Source organism: Rosa chinensis, chromosome 5 (assembly GCF_002994745.2).
Source record: "Rosa chinensis cultivar Old Blush chromosome 5, RchiOBHm-V2, whole genome shotgun sequence".
NCBI classification, from domain to species: domain Eukaryota; kingdom Viridiplantae; phylum Streptophyta; class Magnoliopsida; order Rosales; family Rosaceae; genus Rosa; species Rosa chinensis.
In genome coordinates, this window is record NC_037092.1 from 24,551,737 (window position 1) to 24,574,528 (window position 22,792).

General features: G+C 38.0%; 3 protein-coding genes and 1 long non-coding RNA gene across 5 annotated transcripts; 2 read left to right on the forward strand and 2 right to left on the reverse strand.

Moving 5' to 3' along the window:
• Positions 1-534: 534 nt before the first annotated feature.
• LOC112165420 (polynucleotide 3'-phosphatase ZDP) lies at positions 535-5,357 on the reverse strand. 2 transcript variants are annotated; one of them, XM_040519594.1, is made up of 12 exons: positions 4,835-5,357; positions 4,649-4,708; positions 4,519-4,554; positions 4,384-4,443; positions 3,637-3,690; positions 3,385-3,441; positions 2,951-3,027; positions 2,246-2,327; positions 1,983-2,099; positions 1,559-1,664; positions 1,284-1,353; positions 535-902 (listed from the first exon to the last, which is right to left on the reverse strand). In XM_040519594.1, exons 1-12 carry the CDS (start codon positions 5,210-5,212, stop codon positions 890-892), a joined length of 1,110 nt encoding a protein of 369 aa, XP_040375528.1. In that variant the 5' UTR covers positions 5,213-5,357; the 3' UTR covers positions 535-889. The 2 variants fall into 2 exon arrangements, with proteins under 2 accessions (XP_040375528.1, XP_024157677.1); XM_024301909.2 differs by having other exon boundaries at positions 1,549-1,664; positions 4,835-5,354.
• Positions 5,358-12,658: 7,301 nt separating this feature from the next.
• LOC112203502 (receptor-like protein 7) lies at positions 12,659-15,628 on the forward strand. Its single transcript, XM_024344468.1, has one exon. It carries the CDS (start codon positions 12,659-12,661, stop codon positions 15,626-15,628), a length of 2,970 nt encoding a protein of 989 aa, XP_024200236.1.
• Positions 15,629-16,815: 1,187 nt separating this feature from the next.
• Positions 16,816-18,863, reverse strand: LOC112201590. The gene has a single exon (XM_024342497.2). It carries the CDS (start codon positions 18,826-18,828, stop codon positions 16,987-16,989), a length of 1,842 nt encoding a protein of 613 aa, XP_024198265.1. The 5' UTR covers positions 18,829-18,863; the 3' UTR covers positions 16,816-16,986.
• Positions 18,864-19,316: 453 nt separating this feature from the next.
• On the forward strand, positions 19,317-22,211 carry LOC112168328. Its single transcript, XR_002924187.2, has 4 exons — positions 19,317-19,634; positions 20,964-21,052; positions 21,528-21,639; positions 21,781-22,211. It is a non-coding gene; the product is annotated as an uncharacterized LOC112168328 (long non-coding RNA).
• The last annotated feature ends 581 nt before the right edge of the window (positions 22,212-22,792 follow it).

A 22,792-nucleotide genomic window follows, 5' to 3' on the forward strand; every position in this document is an offset into this window, starting at 1 on the left:
ATATAAATTTATACAAAAATTTAGAGAGGTCTATGTACCAAATGTGGAGGTATGAATAGAATCACTTTTTTTTTTTTTCTCTCTCTCTCTCATGGAATAGTAATCTTTCTTTAAACACCAGCAACCGAAACGCTACACTCGGTAAATTCTTGTGGTATCACTATCATCCAACAAGAAGAGGAAAAAAACCACTTCTCAACATCCCAAATTTCCAATCAACAAGGGATAATGTAGCTTGATTCATTAATGCAATCTAATCAGCAAGGGATCTTGGGTTCAATTTTCACCGGTTTGCTTTGCCTGCTTGCCAATTCAGATTAGCTTTTGAATTCCGTTGATTAGGAGTGTACTGTGTAGGGCATGAAATTGATCTTACTATTAACAGTGTCTCATATTTGATGAAGAGAAGAAGGAAAACCCTTCAACAGCCCGATTTTATTCATTTTACTCGGAGACTCGGAGTTATGTATTCAAAAACATATGTGAAATTCCTAGACACACTGCAAAGATAACTGCTAACCTCCTGGCAAGAACTTGAAAATATCCTACTATCACAAATTGCTTTGCAAGCAGTGCTTAATTCATTGCAACAGAGATGAAGGTACGAGGTAACGACATTAATCTTAGGAGATCCGAAAAAGTTCAACTACTTGACAACTACAATGCACTAGGACTGAAGTCACCGGGTGCTTCTGTGCTAGTTGATGGCTTAATAGCCAATACACAATTTCCTTTACAAAGGGGGCTGAGAGTCAACATGATTTCTATATCAAAATCACCTGCTAGAAAAGAACTATGTTGAATACCAACGTGACACTGAATTTCCTAGTAGGATTTGATGACCGTAAAGTTCCTCAAGCTTCAAAGAAATCCTCTGGGACATAAAACTTTAAACCATTGGCCTGCAAAAGAAAAAACTGTAAGCATAGAAGCTTCTTAAATTTATAAGCGGGGGAGAATAATAAAGTAATTCCCAAGCAGCACATAAGATGAGAACGCACTTGAAGCATTTTTCAATTAAATTCTGACAGGTGATCAGTTAGTCCAAAACTCTGACAACAGAACTGTGGCAAAATTCAAGAAATTGGCAATTTATAAGGTCCAAAAGGGTAGTAAAACTGCACGGCTTAGCACAACTTTTAAATTTGGCTTAGCCTTGATAGATTGGCATAAGGAATGCTACTATGCTCAAAGGATAATGGATCAAAGGAAATAGATATTAAGTATGCAACAATGAATACAATTGGAGCATAAAATATAATATATAACACTTTAATTTGTACCTCTGCAAACTTAAGATCAGCATCACTGTGATCATTGCTTCTTCCAGCAGCATCACCAACATAAAAAGATCTACATTACAAACAGAAAGAGCTTTTATTTATAATGATGTCTGCTCCATTAAATAACAAATGCAATAGAGAAAAAAGAAAAAAGAAGAAGAAGACAAACAAACTAAACTAAGGTAGCATTTCTAATGAATCTATGTGAAAAGTAGTGATGTGTAATCCCAGGAAAAAAAGAAAAAAAAAATAGGAGTTCAATAACTGATTCATATCAATGGAAATGCCAGAGTTGAAGTGTTGTTCCAACATATGCCACAACCCCGGTTTGGGTTTGCGAAAGGGGTCTTCTCCTTGACTCGTCCCACAAGCTATGAAAACCTGGATACAGATAACTGAAATTCATCTCCTTGCATATATAACTCTAAGGAAAAAAAATGCAGTGCATATCTTCTAAATAATGGTCTCATCACAAGGTACTCTTTTACTAAGTTATATATAATGTCTGAAATATAGCTGAAACCTGAAGCGCTCAAATCTTATATTCATGCCAGAAACTAATGTTATCATTTTTAAAGAAATGCTACTAAATTACTATTCATTGTTGCAGGGTAAGAAATCAACAAATGATTAAGGATAAATGGCATTCCTAAGTAAAATAGATTTATTCTTTCATCAGAAAGGAACATAATAAGTTACCTGAATTGGGACCTTCACTTCCTTAATAAAGTCGTTGAGACGTCCAATTTTTGAGTCCACAGCTACTTGTCTCTTATTTTTCCAGCGCTCAATGTTGGCTTCATTCGTGAAGATTACCTGATGATGGAAAAGAGTCAGTGTCATCAAACTTCCAAACAATTAAAAACCATGCAACTAAACATATAAGAATGTCACAATGCCCAAAATCACAAGACTCCTGTATAAAACTTCAATAGCTAAAATGGGCAACAAACATTACACACCAGCTTGTAGCCATCCTCATACAAGCTCCGTAGTTTATCAGGTATTGAAGGATACATTAGGGACCAAGCATCAGCACCGACTCTGACATTAGAGCAACATATTGGTTGTCAATCGAAGAGTTTGATCACAGTTCTGTGAAAAATAAGAAATCTCTTCCTTTGTACAAATGGAAGTTGCTTCATAGCTCATATACTGCTGGAACCTATTGAAAAGAGATATAACTGAACGACTTTGACCAATGGCCTTAACAGTAGAAGTTGTAGAACAATTTTTCTTGAAATTATAAGTTATCAAGCTTGCTGAAGCCAATTAACATTTAGTATAATTCTTAAATGGCCCATGACATATATGAACAGTGAGTTCAGCTACATTCTCAAAAGTCTCTTAGCCTATAAATTATATTCCATAATTTGTCATAAAGACATGGTTGGATTATAAAATATAGTCCCATGTCTGCATAGTATGGACCTACAGACTAGATTCTTTACTGTACATCAAAAGGCATCAATAATACATAAGATAAATGTTAAAAATGCTTTCTGCATGATTGATTATTGACTTTCAAAAATTTAAAGTATATGTACACATTTCATCACATTCTACTAAACATAATATTCAGAGATAAGTTTATTCCACCAACGGAATGAGAAGTAGAATAACCCACAAAAGAAACTAAAGTGCACGAAACATCATATTGGTCATACCTCCTAACATCAGTATTTGCAAGACATCCATCAAAATCAAAAGCAGCAATTTTACTTGACTCATGCAGACCATCATCCTGTAGGCAGAATGAACATTAAATAACATTAAACTGTTGATGCTCAAAGATATCATATTATGTCAGGCCACTAAAGTACTATTGCATTTGTATAAATGAGACTTAAAGATCATAAAATCTGTGACCAATAATTAAATACACACAGAATCATATGTCTGCTATGTAGAGCGAGAAAAGCGATAAAACAAAAACATACATACAAAAGGACGCATAATACTTGGTAAATGAAGTAAGCCACTATAATATTCTTAAATATACAAACACACACAAATGAATGAAGTTGAGCTTTCTACCTATCTGAATTATCAAAGTAGATCCAATAAGTTTTCCTTTATGAATAAAAATGAAATATCTTACCCTTTCAAGAAATATGATAGTCTGAAATGCCTTCCATTTAGGTGGAAGAGTTGCTTCCTGAATCAGTCAATATTTCCAACATAAGAAAAACAAAGGTAAAGGGTACAGCTACAGAAGCAAAGAAAGATTTCTTTAATACCACAAAATTCACAGATGTACATTGAAGGTATATTCACAATATACTTGGGCCAAAACCAAATACATGGAAGGATATTCTGCAGTGTGAAAGAAAACAGAGGAAATGGATCAGACCTTGTACTTGTCCTTCACATCAGACACTGAAAAGGATATTTCCAGGTTAGATACCTGCAAATAAAAAACAGAATGATCAAGTTGATGATAAGAACTAAAAGAATTCATACTACAAAGCAGACATGAGAAATGAATTCCTGAGCCCTATAAGTCACACTTGCACCTAGATGTTGATCTGGAAGTTAATAACCCTTCAAGGCTACAAGTAATTAATAGGAGTCCGTGTGATACATTTGTTCATTTAAGAAAGAAAGAATAATGAGGATACAACTCCATATTATAAATATATGTCACTGCTCTTTATTCAAAAAAAAAAAAAAGAATTGTCACTGCAGGTATGTACTTGGGAAAAGAATGGAAAGACAGCAACAGAGGATATAAGGAATTACCACCTAAAAAGAATTTAAAAAACAAAACAAAAAATGAACATAAAGCTTAAAATGGACATAGGAAGAACCATCCTTTCCTATGTTTGCAGGCAATTCCCTTATATCTTGGCATGAAATATACTTGAACCCTTCAGACAAAAAAAAAAGTACTTGAATCCATTAATGGCAACTTCAATATGAGCTCTAAGTAACTACAGATGCAATAATATTCTGCAAGAGGTGTTTAATATCGCAAGTGTGACTGCATATTCCAATTTCCAATTGTAGCCCATCTAGCATCATGTACATGTCACCAGTAAGAGACCATCCAGACCTAGAGTTGAACAAACAAACCTACTCTAAAAGGAAGTTATCATACCTTCGCTTTCTTCAAATCCCTTTCCCCTACTTCATTTTCATCTTCATCTACTTCACAAACCTATTGGGAAAACCAAGAAATCAACACAGGTATCTCCATTAATCTAGCAATCAAATAAAAGCACAGTATTTTTACCTTTTGTTTTAGAGAACCTTTCTTTCCATTTGAATCCTGCAAGAATCAATTATATATCCATCAATAAGCAAAGAAAGGTACGGTAAAATTCATTCTTCCTTTAAAACATGAAGAGCAGACAAAAAAAAACCTCCTCATTGGATTTCTCAAATTCATCCACCAAATTCTTCAAAGCTTCCTGATCACTGCTCTGAGTACACACACAAGTTAAACAACAATCAATATATAGGGAAATGCATCCATTTTCTCTGTTAATCCAAAAACCGAACCTTTATCTTTCCAATTACCAAAAAAATCAAAACCCACATTGCAATACCTTCAGAGACTGAAACCCTTTAATCTTGTCAACCGAAGCAACCAACTCGGACCCAAAACTGAAGCAACCCAGGTGGTGCCACTTGATCGCGTCAAACCCACGCGCGTCTCTGGTGACCAAGCCCAGCCTCAGAGCTTTGGCCTCGATCTTTTTCGAGCACTTCTTGCAAGAGGACCTGTTGGACTTGGCGTACTCGGCGGTGACATGGGTCGAAGAAGAAGAAGAAGACATTGGGGGTTTTTGGGAGCGAATACAGGCGAAACGTTTCGGTGTTTGGAAGAAACGTTTCGGAGAATGACTCGGAATTAGGGGTTTTGGGAAGGCGGGGATGATTAGGCAAGAGATGATCGATTTACAGACAATTGCGATGGGTAGCATTTGAGAGAAAAGAGGAGTAGGGTTTTTGGGGTTTAAGGACTTCCCGCCATTTTCAGATGAGGCTACTAGCCTCAACTGCTTCTGCTATGAAGAGGCCTGTAAATTGTAAATGTCAGATAACCAGACGTGCTGTGAAAATCAATTTTTTGATTTTTAGAATATCTAATTTAACATAATTCTAACTCAATTCTTAGCGTCCTCACCACATAATGTCTTTCATGAATAACATACGTGAAGATAATAAGAATAAAACTAGTAAAGGAAAGGATTAAATTTTGCTTATTACCTTGTAATTTTAAGGGTCCATTAGTTCAGTCCCTATACTTCTAATTTAATCAGAAAAGTCATTGTACTCTCCAATTTCATCAAATCGATCTAATCCGTCACTATTCCATCAATTTACTCTTTTAAAATGCTGATGTGGGACCTTCTCACAAGGAAAATTCCCAAACTACCCATCGCTAGGCAGTCCGCCGATTAGGGCTGTCAATAGGTTGAGTTCGTGTCGGGTCAAGGTATTTGTCGTGTCGCAATGTACAAATCCAAACTCAACCCATTTAATGATCCTGTCAAAAATTTAAACCCAAACCCAACCTATTTATTAAACAGGTTACTTATTTCCAACTCGCTTAACCCATTTAACAAATAGATGGCGTCGTGTTAGACAAAATAACTCATTTAAGGGTCAACAATGCGACCCATTTAATAAAAATAATTCATAAATTGATTAAATTTACTAAAAACTCCACAAGACTAAGAATATAAATAATTATATATATTCATAAATAATTAAATCCAATAATTATAAAGCAAAATATTTCAAATTGTTTAATCCTATGATCAAATACTCCCAACGTCCAAAATTTCAAGAAGTATAACATAATTGGGTTATACAGGTTCATTTCGTGTTGATGGGTTAACCCGTAGCTGACCCATTTATTAAATGGGTCATGGCAGGTTGACCCACGGCTGACCCGCTTTTTAATCGTGATGGTTCAACCTGTTTTATTTCGTGCAGATTTCGAGTCGTGTCGGAATTGACAGCCCTACCACCGATGCGTTAGTGTTGTGAATGCAGATGGGTAGTGTGATGCCCCAGAAATTCGTTATTTTCCGAGGATTTTCCAGAATCTAAATGATGGTTATTGGACGGTTTCGTGGCTCGTGGATGGAGCTGAAGTGTTTCGGACGAATTTCTATTCAGAAAGTATGACTTTAGGGGGGGCTCAAGGTTGACTTTTTATACGTTGGGATTCTCCGAAAACTTCCTTCATGAAAGTTGTAGAGCGCGTCGATATGAGTTCGTGGACATGTGGAACGCAAGAATCGGAGTTCGTATGTGAAAGTTGTGAGCATTTGAAGTTTTGAGAAAGTTCTATAAATAGTAGTTTCCATTTTCGGAAACTTACTATTTTCATTTCTTTCACTTTTCTTTTCCGGAAATCAAAAGCTATGTTCTCTCTCTTCTTTGCGCGTGACCCGACCCGAACCCAGAGACCCGACCCGGCTTTTCCGGCGAACTGCGGCGGTCTTCGGCTACGAAACTTTCCAGATAGGATCGTCTCCTCCGTCTGGTCGTCCCTCTGGTGTCCTCTAGTGCCGATTCTCCTCCACGACGGCGCTGCAAGGCGGCGCAGTTGAGTGTTTTCGGACCCGATCGGTTCTCCGATCTCAGAGGTCGGCGGGGCTTCAAGTTGAGCTTGGGGAGCTCAAAGCAGCCTCCTTGATCGATCCTTGGTGGTTGTTTGGACCGATTCACGTAAAACTTGGTTCAACTCAGATTTGATTACTATTCACGGCTTGTGTGGTAGTTTTCGACCCTTTATGCTTGTTTTCTGACTTCGAGCTAGTTATGAAAGTTCACAAGCATGCTTAGATGAAGAACTTTGGTGTTGGGAGTTTTGTCAAATTCTGACTTTGGGCCGGCGGCGGCGCCACTACTGTGGTGGTGTTTTTCGGCAGTTCCCGGCCACCTCAAGGATAGTTTATGTTCCTGAGTTCAATCTACTCGTCGATACGAGCATTTCGATATATAATACATAATTTTTGGAGATCGTATGAATATATTGTGATTTTTATGATTTCGGACCGTTTGATGCTTCGATCTGTGAGGATCCGAGCGTCCGATCCACTTGTGGTTTGGACATATCGATCGTAGAAGTATTCTGGAGATATTGGGTGGTCTCGGATGTGGTTTCACCTCGATTGGCGTCACTTTGGGGATTTTAGTTCAAAACAGGGGTTTCAGACTTAAATCATTTGTGAATCGTTACTGATTTGAGGTCATTGGTGATTAGGTGCTTCTAAAGGTGAATTGGACGAGTTGTTGGTGACAGTGTTAGTTCGGTTCTGTATAAAAGACGCAGTGGGATTCTAAGGTGAGTAATCTCACAAGGTTCAAGGTTCAAGGTTCATTAATGAACGGATTTCCTTTATCGTTTTGAGAGTTATTGATTTAACTGCAAACTATAGTTGGTATGGCATTCCTGAGCGGATGACTACGTAATTATATATTTATGTGAAATATATGTGTTTTGGTGGATTTGTGGAAACAATGTGCATGATTGATGCATTTTATTGTTTTGGGTTGTGGCTTTTCGAAAAACAATTGGTGGGAAATGGTATTTTTATTGTTTTGAAAAGTGTTTGAGGATTTAAGAGTCACAGATTGTGATTTCTCCTTTTGGTTTGATTTAACGTTTTGATCCGACAACCGGTGGTCTGAGGATGTGAGAGTCACAGGTTGTGATTTCTCCTTTTGGTTTGATTTACGTTTTGATCCGACGACCGGTGGTCTGAGGATGTGAGAGTCACAGGTTGTGATTTCTCCTTTTAGGTTGATTTAACGTTTTGATCTGACGACCGGTGGTCTGAGGATTTGAGAGTCACAGGTTGTGATTTCTCCTTTTGATTTGATTTGACGTTTTGATCTGAGGGTCAGTTTGGCCTAAGGATCCGGGGTTGCAGGTTGCATCCTCAGGCAGTGTTATATCGTAAGGTTGAACCTTGGCCGGGTGACTGGTTACGATTCAGTTAGAGCTCTAGTCTGTCTGCCATAGTACTTCATGGATCTAAGTAGGTTACTTACGACTCCTAGGTACGTATTTTGTCCAAGTTGGACCAAAGAATCATATTCTATTTGTTAGGTTAACGATAGGTATGATTGATGTGTGTTGATATATTGTCCAGGTTAGACCGATTTGTGTTTTGTCCAGGTTGGACCGATTTGATGTGTTTTGTCCAGGTTGGACCGATTTGTGTTTTGTCCAGGTTGGACCGATTTGATGTGTTTTGTTCAGGTTGGACTTTGTGTTTTGTCCAGGTTGGACCAATTTGTGTTTTGTCCAGGTTGGACCAATTTGTGTTTTGTCCAAGTTGGACCGAATTGATGTTTTGTTGTGAGTTGACTTTTATTATCCAGGTTGGATCGATTTATCATATTTGAATTGTTAGGTTAACGATTTATATGATTTTGTCACAGTGTGACTTTCGTTGTCTTCTTTTGAGAAAAGAGTATTGTTTTGGGTAGCATGGTATGTTTTCTTGATTTTCGTGTTGAAAGGTTTTCCTTGTTTTGGTGTGAGTTGTGTGGTGTTTGTTTTGAGTTACTCATACGGGCTTGCAAAAGCTTATCGGGTTTGTTGTGTGACAACCCAGTACACTGACTACTCAGGCCCTTGAGTTACTAAAATGTATTGGTATTACACAGGCTCTTGTTCTTCCCAAAACTGACTACTCAGATTCGACGTTTCTCACATCAAAACCCAACAACCAAGAATTTTCTTCCTCTTCCCGTCCCCATGTTCTCTATCTCTCAATCTCTTTATTACTCGTCTAATCGGTGCCAAAACGACAAAAGGTGAGTCAGTGACAAAACAGTGATAGAGACCTGACATTAGAGGAAAAATCGTCCATCACTTAGATCCAGCGCTTGCGCATTAAAATATTCCAATTCTGTCACATAAGAGCTGAGGCCCATGATCATAATAAACAACGACTTGACTTTGTCATTGTAAAATTTGATTAAAGTCCAAAAGCTAGACTCTATATTGATTGTAGTCCGCGTCAATTTTTCTTGGTAATTGCTGTCAAATGACTGAGCTGCCACCTTAGATTTATTATTATTATTATTATTTTTTATCTTGCTGACTGAACTCTCATTAAGTTTTCTTTTTTACATGACTAATAAGCCCTTATTGAATGTCTTTGCACACAAAATGCAAGAATTATAGGATTGAAATTAGCAATCTGATTAGTAACTTGGGAGAGGATCCTCTCCTAATCTCCTAATCTGCCTAACCTACCTAAGCTTTTAACTAGGTAGTGACACGTGGATATAACGAATCCAACGGTCCACATGCTTTCTTTTTCTATCTTTCTTGTCTCTCTATTCGTCTCTTCCTTCACGCCTCTCTTTCTTCCCCCTCGATCTGTTCTTCTTATTTTGGGTTTTGTTTGATTTCGGTGATTTCTTGAATATGTAGAGTAGGGAATTTGACCACATTGATTTCTAATATGGGTCTTGCAGATACTGGCAGTCAAAAAATAGAGAACCAACAGAGTTTATCAACCTGAATATAAAAGAGTCTATCGACCTGAATATAAAAGAGACAGAGTTCTTGCAGCAATAGAAGTGAAAACAACTCTGCAGAAATCAAGTTAGATATTTCAAGAACTTCTCCATTTATTAATAGCCCTCTATCATCTCATCAAACCCAATAATTATAAGCAGATCCCTCTTTCCTACATCTACTACTACAACGATAAGGCCTTCTGCAACTTTTTCATCAAAACCCATCATCAAGTCCAATGCTCTCAGAGGATTGACCAGATGGGCAAAGAAAAAAGCTTAAGCAACATGTTCTGTGGCATTGATGATCAGTCTGGGTTTTGGCCATGGTTTGAACAACAACAATTCAATTGATGATTAGCATTCAACCCCAATTCTGTGCCAACCAATTCCATCCCATCAATCGAATCCTAACTAATCTCAGAAAGAATTTTTTAACCACGAAAACGGCAGAACCATAAAGATAAGTCGAACTTAATAAAGAGCGACAAAAAAAAAATTGAACCAAAGTGGAACTGGAGTTGAAGTAAAATGAAGAAAGGCCTTTGGTTCAGAAGAGAGACGCGGAGGTTGAAGATTAGAAGAGAGAGAAAAATACCTTCATCGGTGGAGGAGAAAGGATGTTGTCCACATTGATTTTTGAGTGTCAATCACTACGTGGCACTATTCTATTGTTTTTACACGTGTCACTACCTAGTCAAAAGCTTAGGTAGGTTAGGTAGATTAGCAGGAGAGGATCCTCTCCTTAGTAACTTAATATCATATTTGATGTATATCTTTCTTAAATTATTCTTATTGATTCGACATAAAATTATGGAATTGATATGACATTGAATACCATATTTAATTTAAATCATTTCTAAAATTATTCTAATTTAAAACATGTCTTTTATAAGTTAGGATTCTTTCTAAAGCAATTTTTTGATAATGTTTTTCTTCTTCAACACCAAAGCTTCTATGGTTATGGCTCTTGTATGTAATGTCAGGTTTTTTATGAACGTGGTTCTCCTTCTTTAACATTAAGCTTTTTATGGTCAAGATATTTTCTTGTTGGCCCTATACGATTGTGATCCTTTTGGTGCTCGATTTTTCCTTTCTTCCATCCATGGATGGTACGTAGCTATTCTTCTTCTTCTTCTTTTTCAATTTTTTTTTTGTACAATTCCTTCTTAACTTACCTTTAACCTAGAAACGAACGTGTGTGTGTGTGTGTGTGTGTGTGTGTATTGTAGGTTGACAAAGCACTATTGTAACCTTATTCTAAGGTAACCATTACGCAATTTTGTGGTAGATATATTAAGAGCTCAAAAATCCAGTATTTCAGTATACCTCATATATATGTAGTTTTTCTCACCATATGCATCTCGATTATTTATACCTATAATAGAAGAAAACTAATTTGTAAATTTATATCTCTTACTTTGATACATATCTCAATTATAGTAATCGAAGAACATTAATCCATAAACATATATCTCTTACTTAGGTTTATCTCTTACTTATGGTATACCTACGTACAATAGAAGGAAGTTAACAAGTATATCTTTTACTTTGTATATATCTCGATTATTTATACCTACAATAGAAAACTATTCCATAAATTTATATCTCTTACTTAGGTACATGTCTCGATTATAGTAATCAAAGAACATTAATCCATAAACGTATATCATCTCTTACTTTTGTAGATAATAGAAGAAATCCTTAAATTTATACCTCTTATATAGGTTATACGTATCTTTTAGCTAGAATGTATGAACTTTTTTTTGTACCTTCCAGTTAGGTTGATTTCCCATCTCTATTTGCTAATTTTATAATACAAATTATATTTCGAATTATTGCAGGTTCATTATGGGTTCAAAATTCAAATTGAAAAGAAAATACATAAATAAATAAATAAATGCTTAAAACCAATTAATTTGTTTCTATATTTAACTTAAGAGGCAAAATGGCATGAAAATATAATGACAAAAGTCAATGGACCTAGATTGATAATAAAATTACCTATGGACTGCATGCATTATGACGAAATAAAATTGGACTTATATTCAAAAGGGTTTTTATCATAGGTGGGGTCCGAACTTTCACGGACCGGACAGAATGGTACCTGGACTTTCAAAGTGATCAAGTAGGTACCTGGACTTCTGAAACCACATCACTAAGGTGTTTTCGTCTATATTCCGTTATTCATCCGTTAAGTACAGAGGCAAATCAGATGTTTCACTCAAATTGACCACTAAAATTAAAATTGCAATTAGTTTTTATCATTATGCTTGGTTTTTCCATAATACTTTGTTGTATAATTACTTTTTTTTTGTTTCTTAATTTTACTTTGTTAAAATTAATTGCAATTCTGGGCTAATTTTTGAAAAACAATAAAAATATGATGTTGGAATGATGAATATTGTTATTATTTATCAAGAGACAATAAAAATTTGAGGGAAAGTTTCACATGGATAGTGTTGGGGGAAGAGTTTGGACGAAAAGTAAGAAAGGAAAGAAATGTGTTTGTCCATGTTAGATCAGCTTATGATAGTCATTTTAGTGGCCAATTTGAGTGAAATGTCTGATTTACCCCTGCACTTAACGGAGGAATAACGAAATATAGACGGAAGCACCTCAGAGATGTGGTTTTAGAAGTCCATGTACATATTTGATTACTTTGAAAATCTAAGTACCATTCTGTCGGTTCGAGAAAATTCAGACCCTACTTATGATAAAGACCCTATTCAAAAACCTCTTTCCTGAAGACTTTGTTTCTAGTTTAATATTCCAACTCATGAAAGAAGCTCTGCTCTTTGTCTATAAAGCAGTTTAAGTTTTTGTTATGTGAAACCCAAAAACCTACATACAAAATATACTAAACAGAACTTTTCATGGGAACGGGAATTGGATCATCCTGGTGCGACTTCTTTTCTATGCAACATTTTATATTCTTGTTGCTCATTAATGCTGCATGCTGTTTTTCTTTTGTACAGACGCAGACACTTTGCCACGATGACGAGCGCTCTGCCTTGTTGCAATTCAAAGCCAGTTTCACTATAGATAAGTTTGCTTCCCGAGATCCCTCTGCTTATCCGAAAGTTGCATCTTGGGGTAGACTAGAAGGAGATCCTCAAAGGAGTAACTGTTGTTCATGGGATGGTGTTGAATGCAATGATGACTCTGGCCATGTTATTGGCCTTGATCTTGCTAGCAGCTGTCTTAATGGTTCCATCAACTCGAACAGCAGTCTGTTCAAACTTGTTCACTTGCAGATGCTTGACCTTTCAGATAATCGATTTTTCTCTCATATTCCATCAAGGCTAGGCGATCTTGCTAGCCTAACATATCTGAACCTTTCATGGTCTTCATTTTTTGGATATATTCCATCAGAAATTTCATATCTATCCAAGCTGTCTACTCTTGATCTGACTTCCCATCATATGTTGGCTTTCAAAAAGGCCAATTTCAGAAGTCTAATTCAAAATTTAACAAACATAAAACAACTTCATCTTTCTAGGGTAGACATAGTCTCGTCTGTGCCTGATATATTGGTCAATGCTTCTTCTCTCACATCTCTTCGTCTTGTAGGATGTGATCTGTACGGGGAATTCCCAGCAGGCATTTTCCACCTACCAAACTTGCAAGTACTTGATTTGGGCCTTAACCATAATCTAACCGGTTATTTTCCCGATGACCTTAACAGAAGCAGTCCCTTGAAGATATTGGTGTTGGACTTTACCAATTTCTCGGGTCATCTACCTGCTACAATTGGAGACCTTCGTGCCTTAAATTTATTGAGTATAGCATTCTGTAACTTTTATCCCCATGTTCCATCTTCACTTTCCAACCTTACCCAGCTCAATTATCTTTGTCTTTCTTCTTTCTTCTATAATAGTAAAGAATATTTTGATGCTCCAAGAAACAACACTTTCCGTGGCCAAGTTTTTGATTCCTGGTCTTGGCTTGGAAAGCTGACGAAACTTAACCACTTGTCCCTCGTTGATACCAACCTAAGAGGAGATTTGCCGTGTTTTTTGGCTAATCTGACACAGCTTTCAGACTTATACTTGGGCTACAATCAAATAACTGGTCAAATCCCATCTTGCCTTCTGCAGTTGACCCAATTAACTTCTTTAGACGTACGATTAAACAATCTGCAAGGATCAATTCCCAGGTCACTATTCCAGCTTAAAAGTCTTGAATATATTTTCCTCGACTCAAATAACTTGAGTGGGTATGTTGAATTCGATGAGTTTTCCAAGCTTGAAGAGTTGAGGGGACTTCGTTTGTCGCTCAACAAGTTAGCTGTACAGATCAAAACTGGATTTACTGCTGTTCCTCCAAAGCTTCAATATCTAGGATTGGGTTCATGCAACTTAACAGAGTTCCCGAAATTTTTGAAATACACTAGTGAACTGCTGGATCTAGATCTATCTGACAACAATCTTCAAGGCCAAATACCAAAATGGATGTGGAATTCAGCTGGTGCAAATTTGCTTTATCTTAACCTCTCTCACAACCACTTAACTGGATTTGAAGAAAATCCAGTCATTATTCCATGGCCTTTGTTATTCTCTTTAGAGCTCGACTCTAACATGTTACGAGGATCATTGCCAATTCCAGCGCGGTCAATGCAAATCTATTCTGTTTCAAACAATGAATATGCAGGAGAAATCCCAGCTACATTCTGCAACACAATTATGGAGACCCTGTTTATTCTTGATTTGTCTAACAACAACCTGGATGGCAAGATTCCCCAGTGTTTTGAGAATCTCAGTGCTCTTCAGATATTGAAAATGCAGAACAATTCTTTTCACGGGGATATTCCTCAAATATGTGCAAACAGAAGTACGGAGTTAGCAGCGATTGACTTGAGTTATAATCAGCTACAAGGGAAGCTACCAAGATCAATTGCTAGTTGTTCTCAGTTGGTGTTTCTTAATTTGGGAAATAATCATATCACTGATACCTTCCCATCTTGGTTAGGAGTACTTCAACTATTAAAAGTTCTCATTTTGCGGTCTAATGCATTTCATGGCATAATTGGAAAGCCTGCAAGTAGCCATGAGTTCCCTGAGCTGTCCATTGTTGATTTATCTAGCAATGATTTTTCAAGTCTGTTGCCCTCCGACCACTTGGATAACTGGAATGCCATGAAATCTGTTGATGCAAACGAGCAAATATACGTCCAATCCTTTTTTCGTTTCGGGATGTATCCAGACACGTTCCACTATGATTACCCGATTATAGTTTTTAGCAAAGGTGTTGAATTGAAGTATTTCAAGACCCCTTATCTTCTGAGGCTCATAGATCTCTCAAGTAATAGATTTGAAGGAGAGATTCCAGGTATCATTGGGAATCTAAGAGGGCTTTGTTTGCTCAATCTTTCCAACAACACTCTCACTGGCCCCATCCCTTCGTCTTTGGGGAACTTGACTGCTCTTGAATCGTTGGATCTCTCCCAAAATCAGCTCTCAGGAAAGATCCCCAGTGATCTAGCACGACTGACATTCCTTGCATACTTTGATGTATCCCACAATCGTCTTTATGGTCATATCCCACATACATTCCAAGAAGATAAGTACCAAGGAAACTCAGGTTTGTGTGGAAAACCTTTGTCAAAGAAATGTGAAGATTCTGAGAGCACAACACCACAAACAACCTTTGAACAAGACAAAGACTCTGGGTTTCAAATTGAGCTAGATTGGTTTGTGGTTCTTCCAGGAGTTGTTGCTGGTCTAATAGTTGGAGTGGTTGGGGGAAACTTTTGGACAGACAAGAAGCATGACTGGTTTGTAGAGACATTCAGCAGGAGGAGGCAGCCAAGAAGCACAAGGCGGAGGAGGAGACCCAGAACTTAGTCCTTATTTAATCCATGTATCTAATGGCCCAGTTTATGAACATTAGCTTCATGTACGTGCCTAGTGTTAAGAGCAGTATTGGGGTTAATATCATGTTGTTCTTATGCACTATGTTATGTGTTCTGGTGTATTTGTTTGTTAGGTTTGTATATTTTGAGCAGACTGACACAGTCTGAAATTCTGGTGTAATAACTAAATATTAAGCTTCACAATGTCTTGAGTACCTTTTGTTCTATATATAATTATATATCCAATCAAAGCCTTGAGACATGAGCTGCCTAGCTGCTATCTCGACCTAGACATAAACCAGATATAATAAGAGGTCTTTCAGTTAACATTGCCTTTAATACTTGTACTGCTCATCAAGCTCCCTATAGTTGCAGGCTTATTGCTTCTTTTCCATTAGAACTGAGCACGATTGAAAACTGAAAAAATGTGAATTTATTCACACTTTCCTACTGTATTGTACCATATAGAATGAGAACTGGGTTGGTTCTGTAAGGTCGGGTTATCATTGCTCCACTCTGTCCCAGAAGGAAAATAAGAGAGCTTCGATCTCATTCTGTTCATCACAAGACTTGGAAACTGCTCTGGAGCATTGAAACTAGTCCAAAAGTCAAAAAAAATTTTGGCTCGATCCCCACTCTTTGGATCTCTTCAAAAGGAAAGTAATTGCAAACCCCACCCGTAGCTTGTGTGGTGTCCTGAGACTATATTGTGCATTGTGTTCTTCTTTGTCCGTGGACAGAGTGTTTCGTTTGGCAGCGGTCTTGGTTATATTCAATCGAAAAAAGACATTACATACAACTCTTGACAGATGACTTTTGAAGAAGGTGCGAGGAATTTAACTGATGATGAGAGTAACTTTTTTCACCTTTATTGTCCAGACTTCGTGGGAAATCTGGAAAAGGAGAAATGGTGCAGACGGGTGTGAGTAATGAGTACTCAATGCTTGGTACACTGTGCTTTCTAATTCAGATAATTCTATACCAAACAAGGAGCAATGGCTCCCAGTTGTTGTAATGTTGTATGTCTTCCTTCAGTGTTCTGGCTTTTCAAAGAACATCAGTCAAAGGAAAAAAAAAACACTCCTATACAATTACTTCATGCTCGAAAACCTGAAAAATGAAACTGGGCATTGTGCACTCCACAAAGTTGATACTGCGACAGAAAACTACATTGCAAAATAGTTCTCACATTACTAATCTTCACAATTAAGCTCCCTTTTACATGAACAAAACTAACTGAGATTGATTCAATCAGATTACAGGATCTCCGTAGTTACTGACTAGCCGATACGGTCATACAAGCAAGGGGCAAATTCATGATAGATAACTCATAGGCAGCCAGACAGATGATCAATTCTTTGAAGCCTTGTGAGGAAAATCACCATCAAGAATTGCATGTCTAGTCAAAACAATTTCCTTCACAAGGTTTCTGTAAGTAAATAGGTTAACTGCTGCTCGCAAGAACAACTGTGGAGGAATTCTACTCTTCTTAATCCTTTTCCTCCATGGACCATACCCAGCAAGCTTCCATTCTTCTTCACTTATTTTCGGTCGTTTTCCCCTCATGACAGTTTCGTCACCATCTTCTACTGAGTTTCCACCTTCATTTCCTTCCATTTCCCTCAATTGTTTCTTGTAAAACTTATCAGTTATCTCTACACTGCGTTTTGCTAGCTTTTCCATTCCTTCAGCACTAGTCGCAGCCTTTTTAAACTCATCCTCCCAATACTTCTCATCCTCTTCTTCACTCAAATTCTCGTCCTTGACACCCAAGACATCATCTTCACCCTCTTCCATATCTATAACAACATCACTTTCCTCATCATCACTCCCATCGTCATTCTCATCCTCACCCTCACCCTCACCCTCATTGTCACCCTCATCATCAACCTCAACCCAATCCGTGAACTCCTTCTCTGCCGCATTGATAGGGAGGTCAGCATCATCACTATCCGGAGCATCACAACCCAACTCCCACTCCTCCAACTTAGCTTTCCACTCCTTCGTATATGGATGCAACAGCTTAACCGGATGATTCTTCAGCAAAAACCCCAAACACCTAGACTTCTCCTGATCACTCAACTTCTCATAAGCCTTAACCACATCATCCACATACGCCTTCTGATTCACCTTCGCAATCTTACACAACCCCGCATAATATGTACACATTTCAGCACTCCCATCCTCTCTCTCCAACTGAAACAAGTAATCCTGCTCTGTTTTCGGATCCAGAAACGGCACCAACACATGAAAAAAGTCATCCTGAGGCTCAAACCGGCACTGATACACCGGCCTCTTCACATACAAAATGTCCGGCCTCATCCATGCTGCACATTTAGTTATCAATGACCTAGTCAAATTCCCAAGCCTACCCATCAAGCTCCACTTGTCCAACCTCTGCTTCTTCTCAGCTTCCACCACCAGCTCACTAACCAAAGTCCACTGCTCCCACGGCAAATCCGAAAGCCGCCATTTCGGGTGCCTCACAAACACCCAGAAGTACCTATGCCCTATCTTCTTATCCAATTGAGTCAATCTCTTCCCAAAATCTTGACCCATTTCAAATTGCTCAATCTTCTCCCACTCTTCCTCATCCCTAACTTCACTAATTATACTCACCCTTTCGTCGGTGAACCGGCCCCGAACCGGGTCGCCGACGACGACCCCTTTCCACGAGTAGGGTCCGAACTCGCCGTACTTGTACCAATCGTCCGGGTGGCGCAAATTCGGGTCGTCTTTCTCCATGAACCGGACCATACGGTCGTACCCGAGCCCAATTTGCTGGAGCTCGTCCTGTGTGAAGTTGTCCGGGTAGTTGCGGCTCGGGTTCTTGAGCCGGTAGAACATCGACTCGGCGAGCTTCTTGGTTTTCCGGCGAGCATTTCTCTTCGCCTCCTTGCGATACTCGGAGTTTGCATCGATTCGGCCGTCTCCGCCGGAGCCTCCCGGACCTCCTCCAGCCTTCTTCTTGCTCCGGCCGGCGAACGCGCGCAGGTCCCGCGGAATTTGGCGGGAAAATGTGAAACTGGGGACGGCAATTTGGGGAATTTTGGACAAAGCTCTGATGCCGAAGCGTTTTGGAGCGCTGGAGGGCTTGAGGGTTAGGGTTTGGCGGAGAGGGTTCGGAAATGGAGTGAGAAGAAAGAGGGAAGGGTTTAGGGTTTTACAGAGCGAAGGGTCTTGACTCAGCATTTTCGATTTCTTCGATTTTGAGAACCCGGTTCGGTTCAAGTTTTAGCGATGCTACAACATCCAAAACGCAGCGTTTTATTTTATTTTATTTTTTATTTTATCAAAATCCAGTGCGGCTACGCTCAAACTGAGATTAATGAAATTACTGAGTGCATTGGGGGAACATAAGCCACGTTTGGTAGAGTAAATAAGATTGGATTAGGATTTCAAAATGGATTAGACTAGATTAGTTTGGGATTGATTCTTGAGGTGCTTTTGGGGTTGCTTCTGCTTTTGGGTCAAGAATATAGTGTTTGGTAAAATCTACAATAGCTGCTTTGGGACATAAGCGCTTCTCCTCACAGCTGAATTTGAGAAGCTACAATTTGTAGCTTTTGAAAAACGGCTTTGGGAAAACACGGAGCATCAACAGTAAACAGTTTAATGAAATTTATCTAACTGCCAATTCTGTCCTCCTCCTTTTCAGAAAATTACATTGAAACAGATGGGGCTTTTCTCTATCGCGAGGCAGACGTCTCATTCTGCGTCTCCTCCTCCTCCTCCTCCTCCTCCTTCTCCTTCTTCTTCTTCGGTGTTTGGACTCTCAGATCGCCTTCTTCCTCAACTCGTCGCGACCTCCTTCAATTCGTGGATTGTCGCCGCCTTCCTCTACGCCTTCTTCTTCAGCTTGTCGTGGATTGTCGCCGCCTTCCTCTGCGCCATCTTCTTCAGGTCGTCGTGGATCCTCGCCGGGCCTTCCCCTGCGCCTTCTTCTTCAGCTCGTCGCTGGTGATCTCCTTCAATTCGTGGATTCTCGTCACTGAAAGGTTCAGCTTGCTCTCTTTACCTTACTCTTTCAGATTCAATTTTTTTTTTTGATTCGTACTCATGGCATTTTTTTTTCTTTCTGGAATCAAATCTATGGTGTATTCATTGACTTGGGTTTGGTTCAAAACATTTAGGGATCAGATATCAAAGGTTGGCCTTCTTTTGATTCAAAAGAAAAACAGCTTGTCTTAGTGGAAATCTCTTGGATTAATTAGGCTATGGAATTCTGAACAGGATGTGGTCACAAATCACAATAATGAGTTTTGTAGATTGCTTTTTAAGGTTGATTTTACACGATTGATCATCATAGGAGACAAACCCTTTATTCTTTGCTGAAATCACTTATATTAGGTTGTTTATTTTCTTATTCGAAATTGAGGTAGATAGATATTCTTTATGCTTAAACCACATCCTGCAAACTGTGTGAGGGAGATACTGTGGATGGCTTTAGGAAAATTAGTTAGCATTGGTTTTGTTGGCTGTTTTGTTCTTTTTGTTTTTCCTTTTGTTTTCAGCTTTAGAAATTAATTACCTAATAAAAAGAGATCCGAGTCTGACTCGGATCTGGTTTGTTCAAAGCTATTTGTTGCAGTTTCTTTTTATATAATGATGAAACAATCCCACACAGACACGGAGACACCGTAGTGGAACTGTGGTAAAGTGATCAATAATTAATCTTTCATCATCATCCCATCCTGGCTATATCACCAACTAAAAGCATAAAGGAATTTCAGTCAGCTTTTTTCATAGAGCACAAACTAACAGCATGGCAAGAATATTTTGTATGCATACCAACCAATAATGCTTACGTACTACATACAGTTGCTAGCTTAATATGAATTTTCAGTTCAATGCTTTTACTAATTTGTGAGAGAGATTTAATAGAGAGAGAATAGCTGTAGCTGCAAACCAGCCGTGATTTCTTGGTCACAATAAACATCACTATTTGTTCTGCCATCCATTCTTGTTAGCTAGTAAGGGTTTCAAAAAACATCACTACTTGTTCTGCCATCCATTCTTGTTAGCCGGTAAGGGTTTCAAAAACATCACTACTTGTTCTTTTTCTTTGTGTCTTGTCTTTCTGTTTCAATTCTCATATTCCATTTACATATTAAGAGAAGACCAAGACTATTACAGTTATAAATTCTCTGTCTCTGATTTTTTTTGCCTATATATCTAGCTCACGTGTAGACATTTATAATCAAAACTTTGTACTGAATTGACCTTCATTTGAGTGATGAGGACCTGGGATTTTATGCTTTTATTGAATTTTTCGGTGATTGAGATTTTGGCTGTTTGATGATTTTGGGATTTGATGGTTGTTTCAGGTCAGTTTGAGTGCATTTGAGTTCTTGTTTTTGGAGCTTGTGCAGTACAATCAGACATAGGTTGACAACATTGTCGAGCTAGAATGAAGGTGATTCACATTCTTGGTATTTTGGTTCATTTGTTACGTGCTCATGTACATTCAGATTTTGTTATATTAAGGGTTCTATTAGATTGAAGAATGTAGTGGCCATGTGAAAGCTCGGGAAATTTATTCACTAGTATCATACATGAAAAGTACTTGTTATTGTTTGAAATTTGGAACTGATTTTCTCTTGCCTGATGACGGCTTGCATATGTCAAGAGCATACCTGATATTAACACTGAAATAAATGCAATAGTTTCAAACACTCTGTAGTACAACTTCTTTGCCAAAATTTTAACATTGATGATGTCCTTTTCCAGCTATACAGAGAATCTATTTCCTATGAGTTTATAGGTTTCCAAAATGACCAAGTGGATTGTTTTTCTCTTAGGAGTTGGGACAAGTAGGTAGAAAAAACATTTTTACATAATGAAATAGGAAGGTCCTGTTACTCACATATATGTAATTCGTGTGAATGCAGGTATGACATCAATGAAAGCATAAATGAGATGGAGAAGCAAACTTTGGTGACAGGTTTAGTATTTCACCCTCATAGGGATCGTAAGATTGGATTAGGAATCAAAGATATAAAGGTGTGTTATTTGCAAAATTGGATTTGCTGTTCCAAGTATTCTGACTTCATATCTTATTCTTTTAATTAATAGTAGGGAGTTTATCTCTTGGAAAATGGTTAATGGTTCTCCTTGGGTACATTTATATATTAATTGATGTAGGTTATGCTCTTGGGGCTCAGGTCTGGAGCTTTTTGGTGCATGCAAATTAGGTAGCTGACTCACTTGAGAAAGGCACTGAACAGAATAAGGACGGGTACATGATTAGTGAGAAGGAACTAATGCAAGGTACTACAAATGGAAGCAAGGTTGGGTTGATGTTAAGGCCACGACTGGATCAGGATCTCATAATGCAGCCTCCTTCACGTGTCATCACTATGTTGCGGGATGATTTGTGTTAAACTTGAAGTTTTAGGAGCATGTACCTAGTTTCTGATTTGTTTCCTTGTTTTGCTGGGCGTGTTGGCCCCTATTGTATATAAAAATGTTACTCTAGTTGGATTATAAAGTAATGTTCTGAACTACTTTATGTATTGTTAAAAACTTATGAGAATGCATATTCTTACCTTATGAGAATGCATATTCTTTTCCTATTCAAGCTTCATAAGTTTAATATAACCAAACAGAGGGCTTCATCTAATTCTTAAAATCTGGCAACAAAAGGTTCGTGAAATAAAAGGCTTCTAATCATTTTCCTTTCTTTCTCCAGGGTTCTCCCAAAGCATAGACTGTAAATAAAGAAAAAGTACTTTTAGGAAAATAGAGACACAGCTCTAATTAGCACCTGCTGCTGGGAATAAACCTCTAATAGCTGCAAGCAGTCCAATATCTAGAGGAACAAACTGAAACATGAAACAACATAACAATAGGTGCACATGACAGAACTGATCTGCAAACTCAGAAGCAAATTACTATACTGTTCCAGACCCAACTTCAACATCAATTCTGAGAACCAAAAAGCAAACACTTGCAAATCTTCTCTGCATCTCCAAAAAGTGCATCCAAAAAGTAAATGTCAGCATGTCTCCTCTGTATCTCCAAAATAACTACAGCAAAGAAAAGTGAAGATAGTTGTTGCTACTATGGCTCTTCATAATTACATAAGAAGATATGCTCAACGAGATATTGATTTTGATGAAAGTGGAAATTACTCAAGTGAAGAGCTGGAGGATAA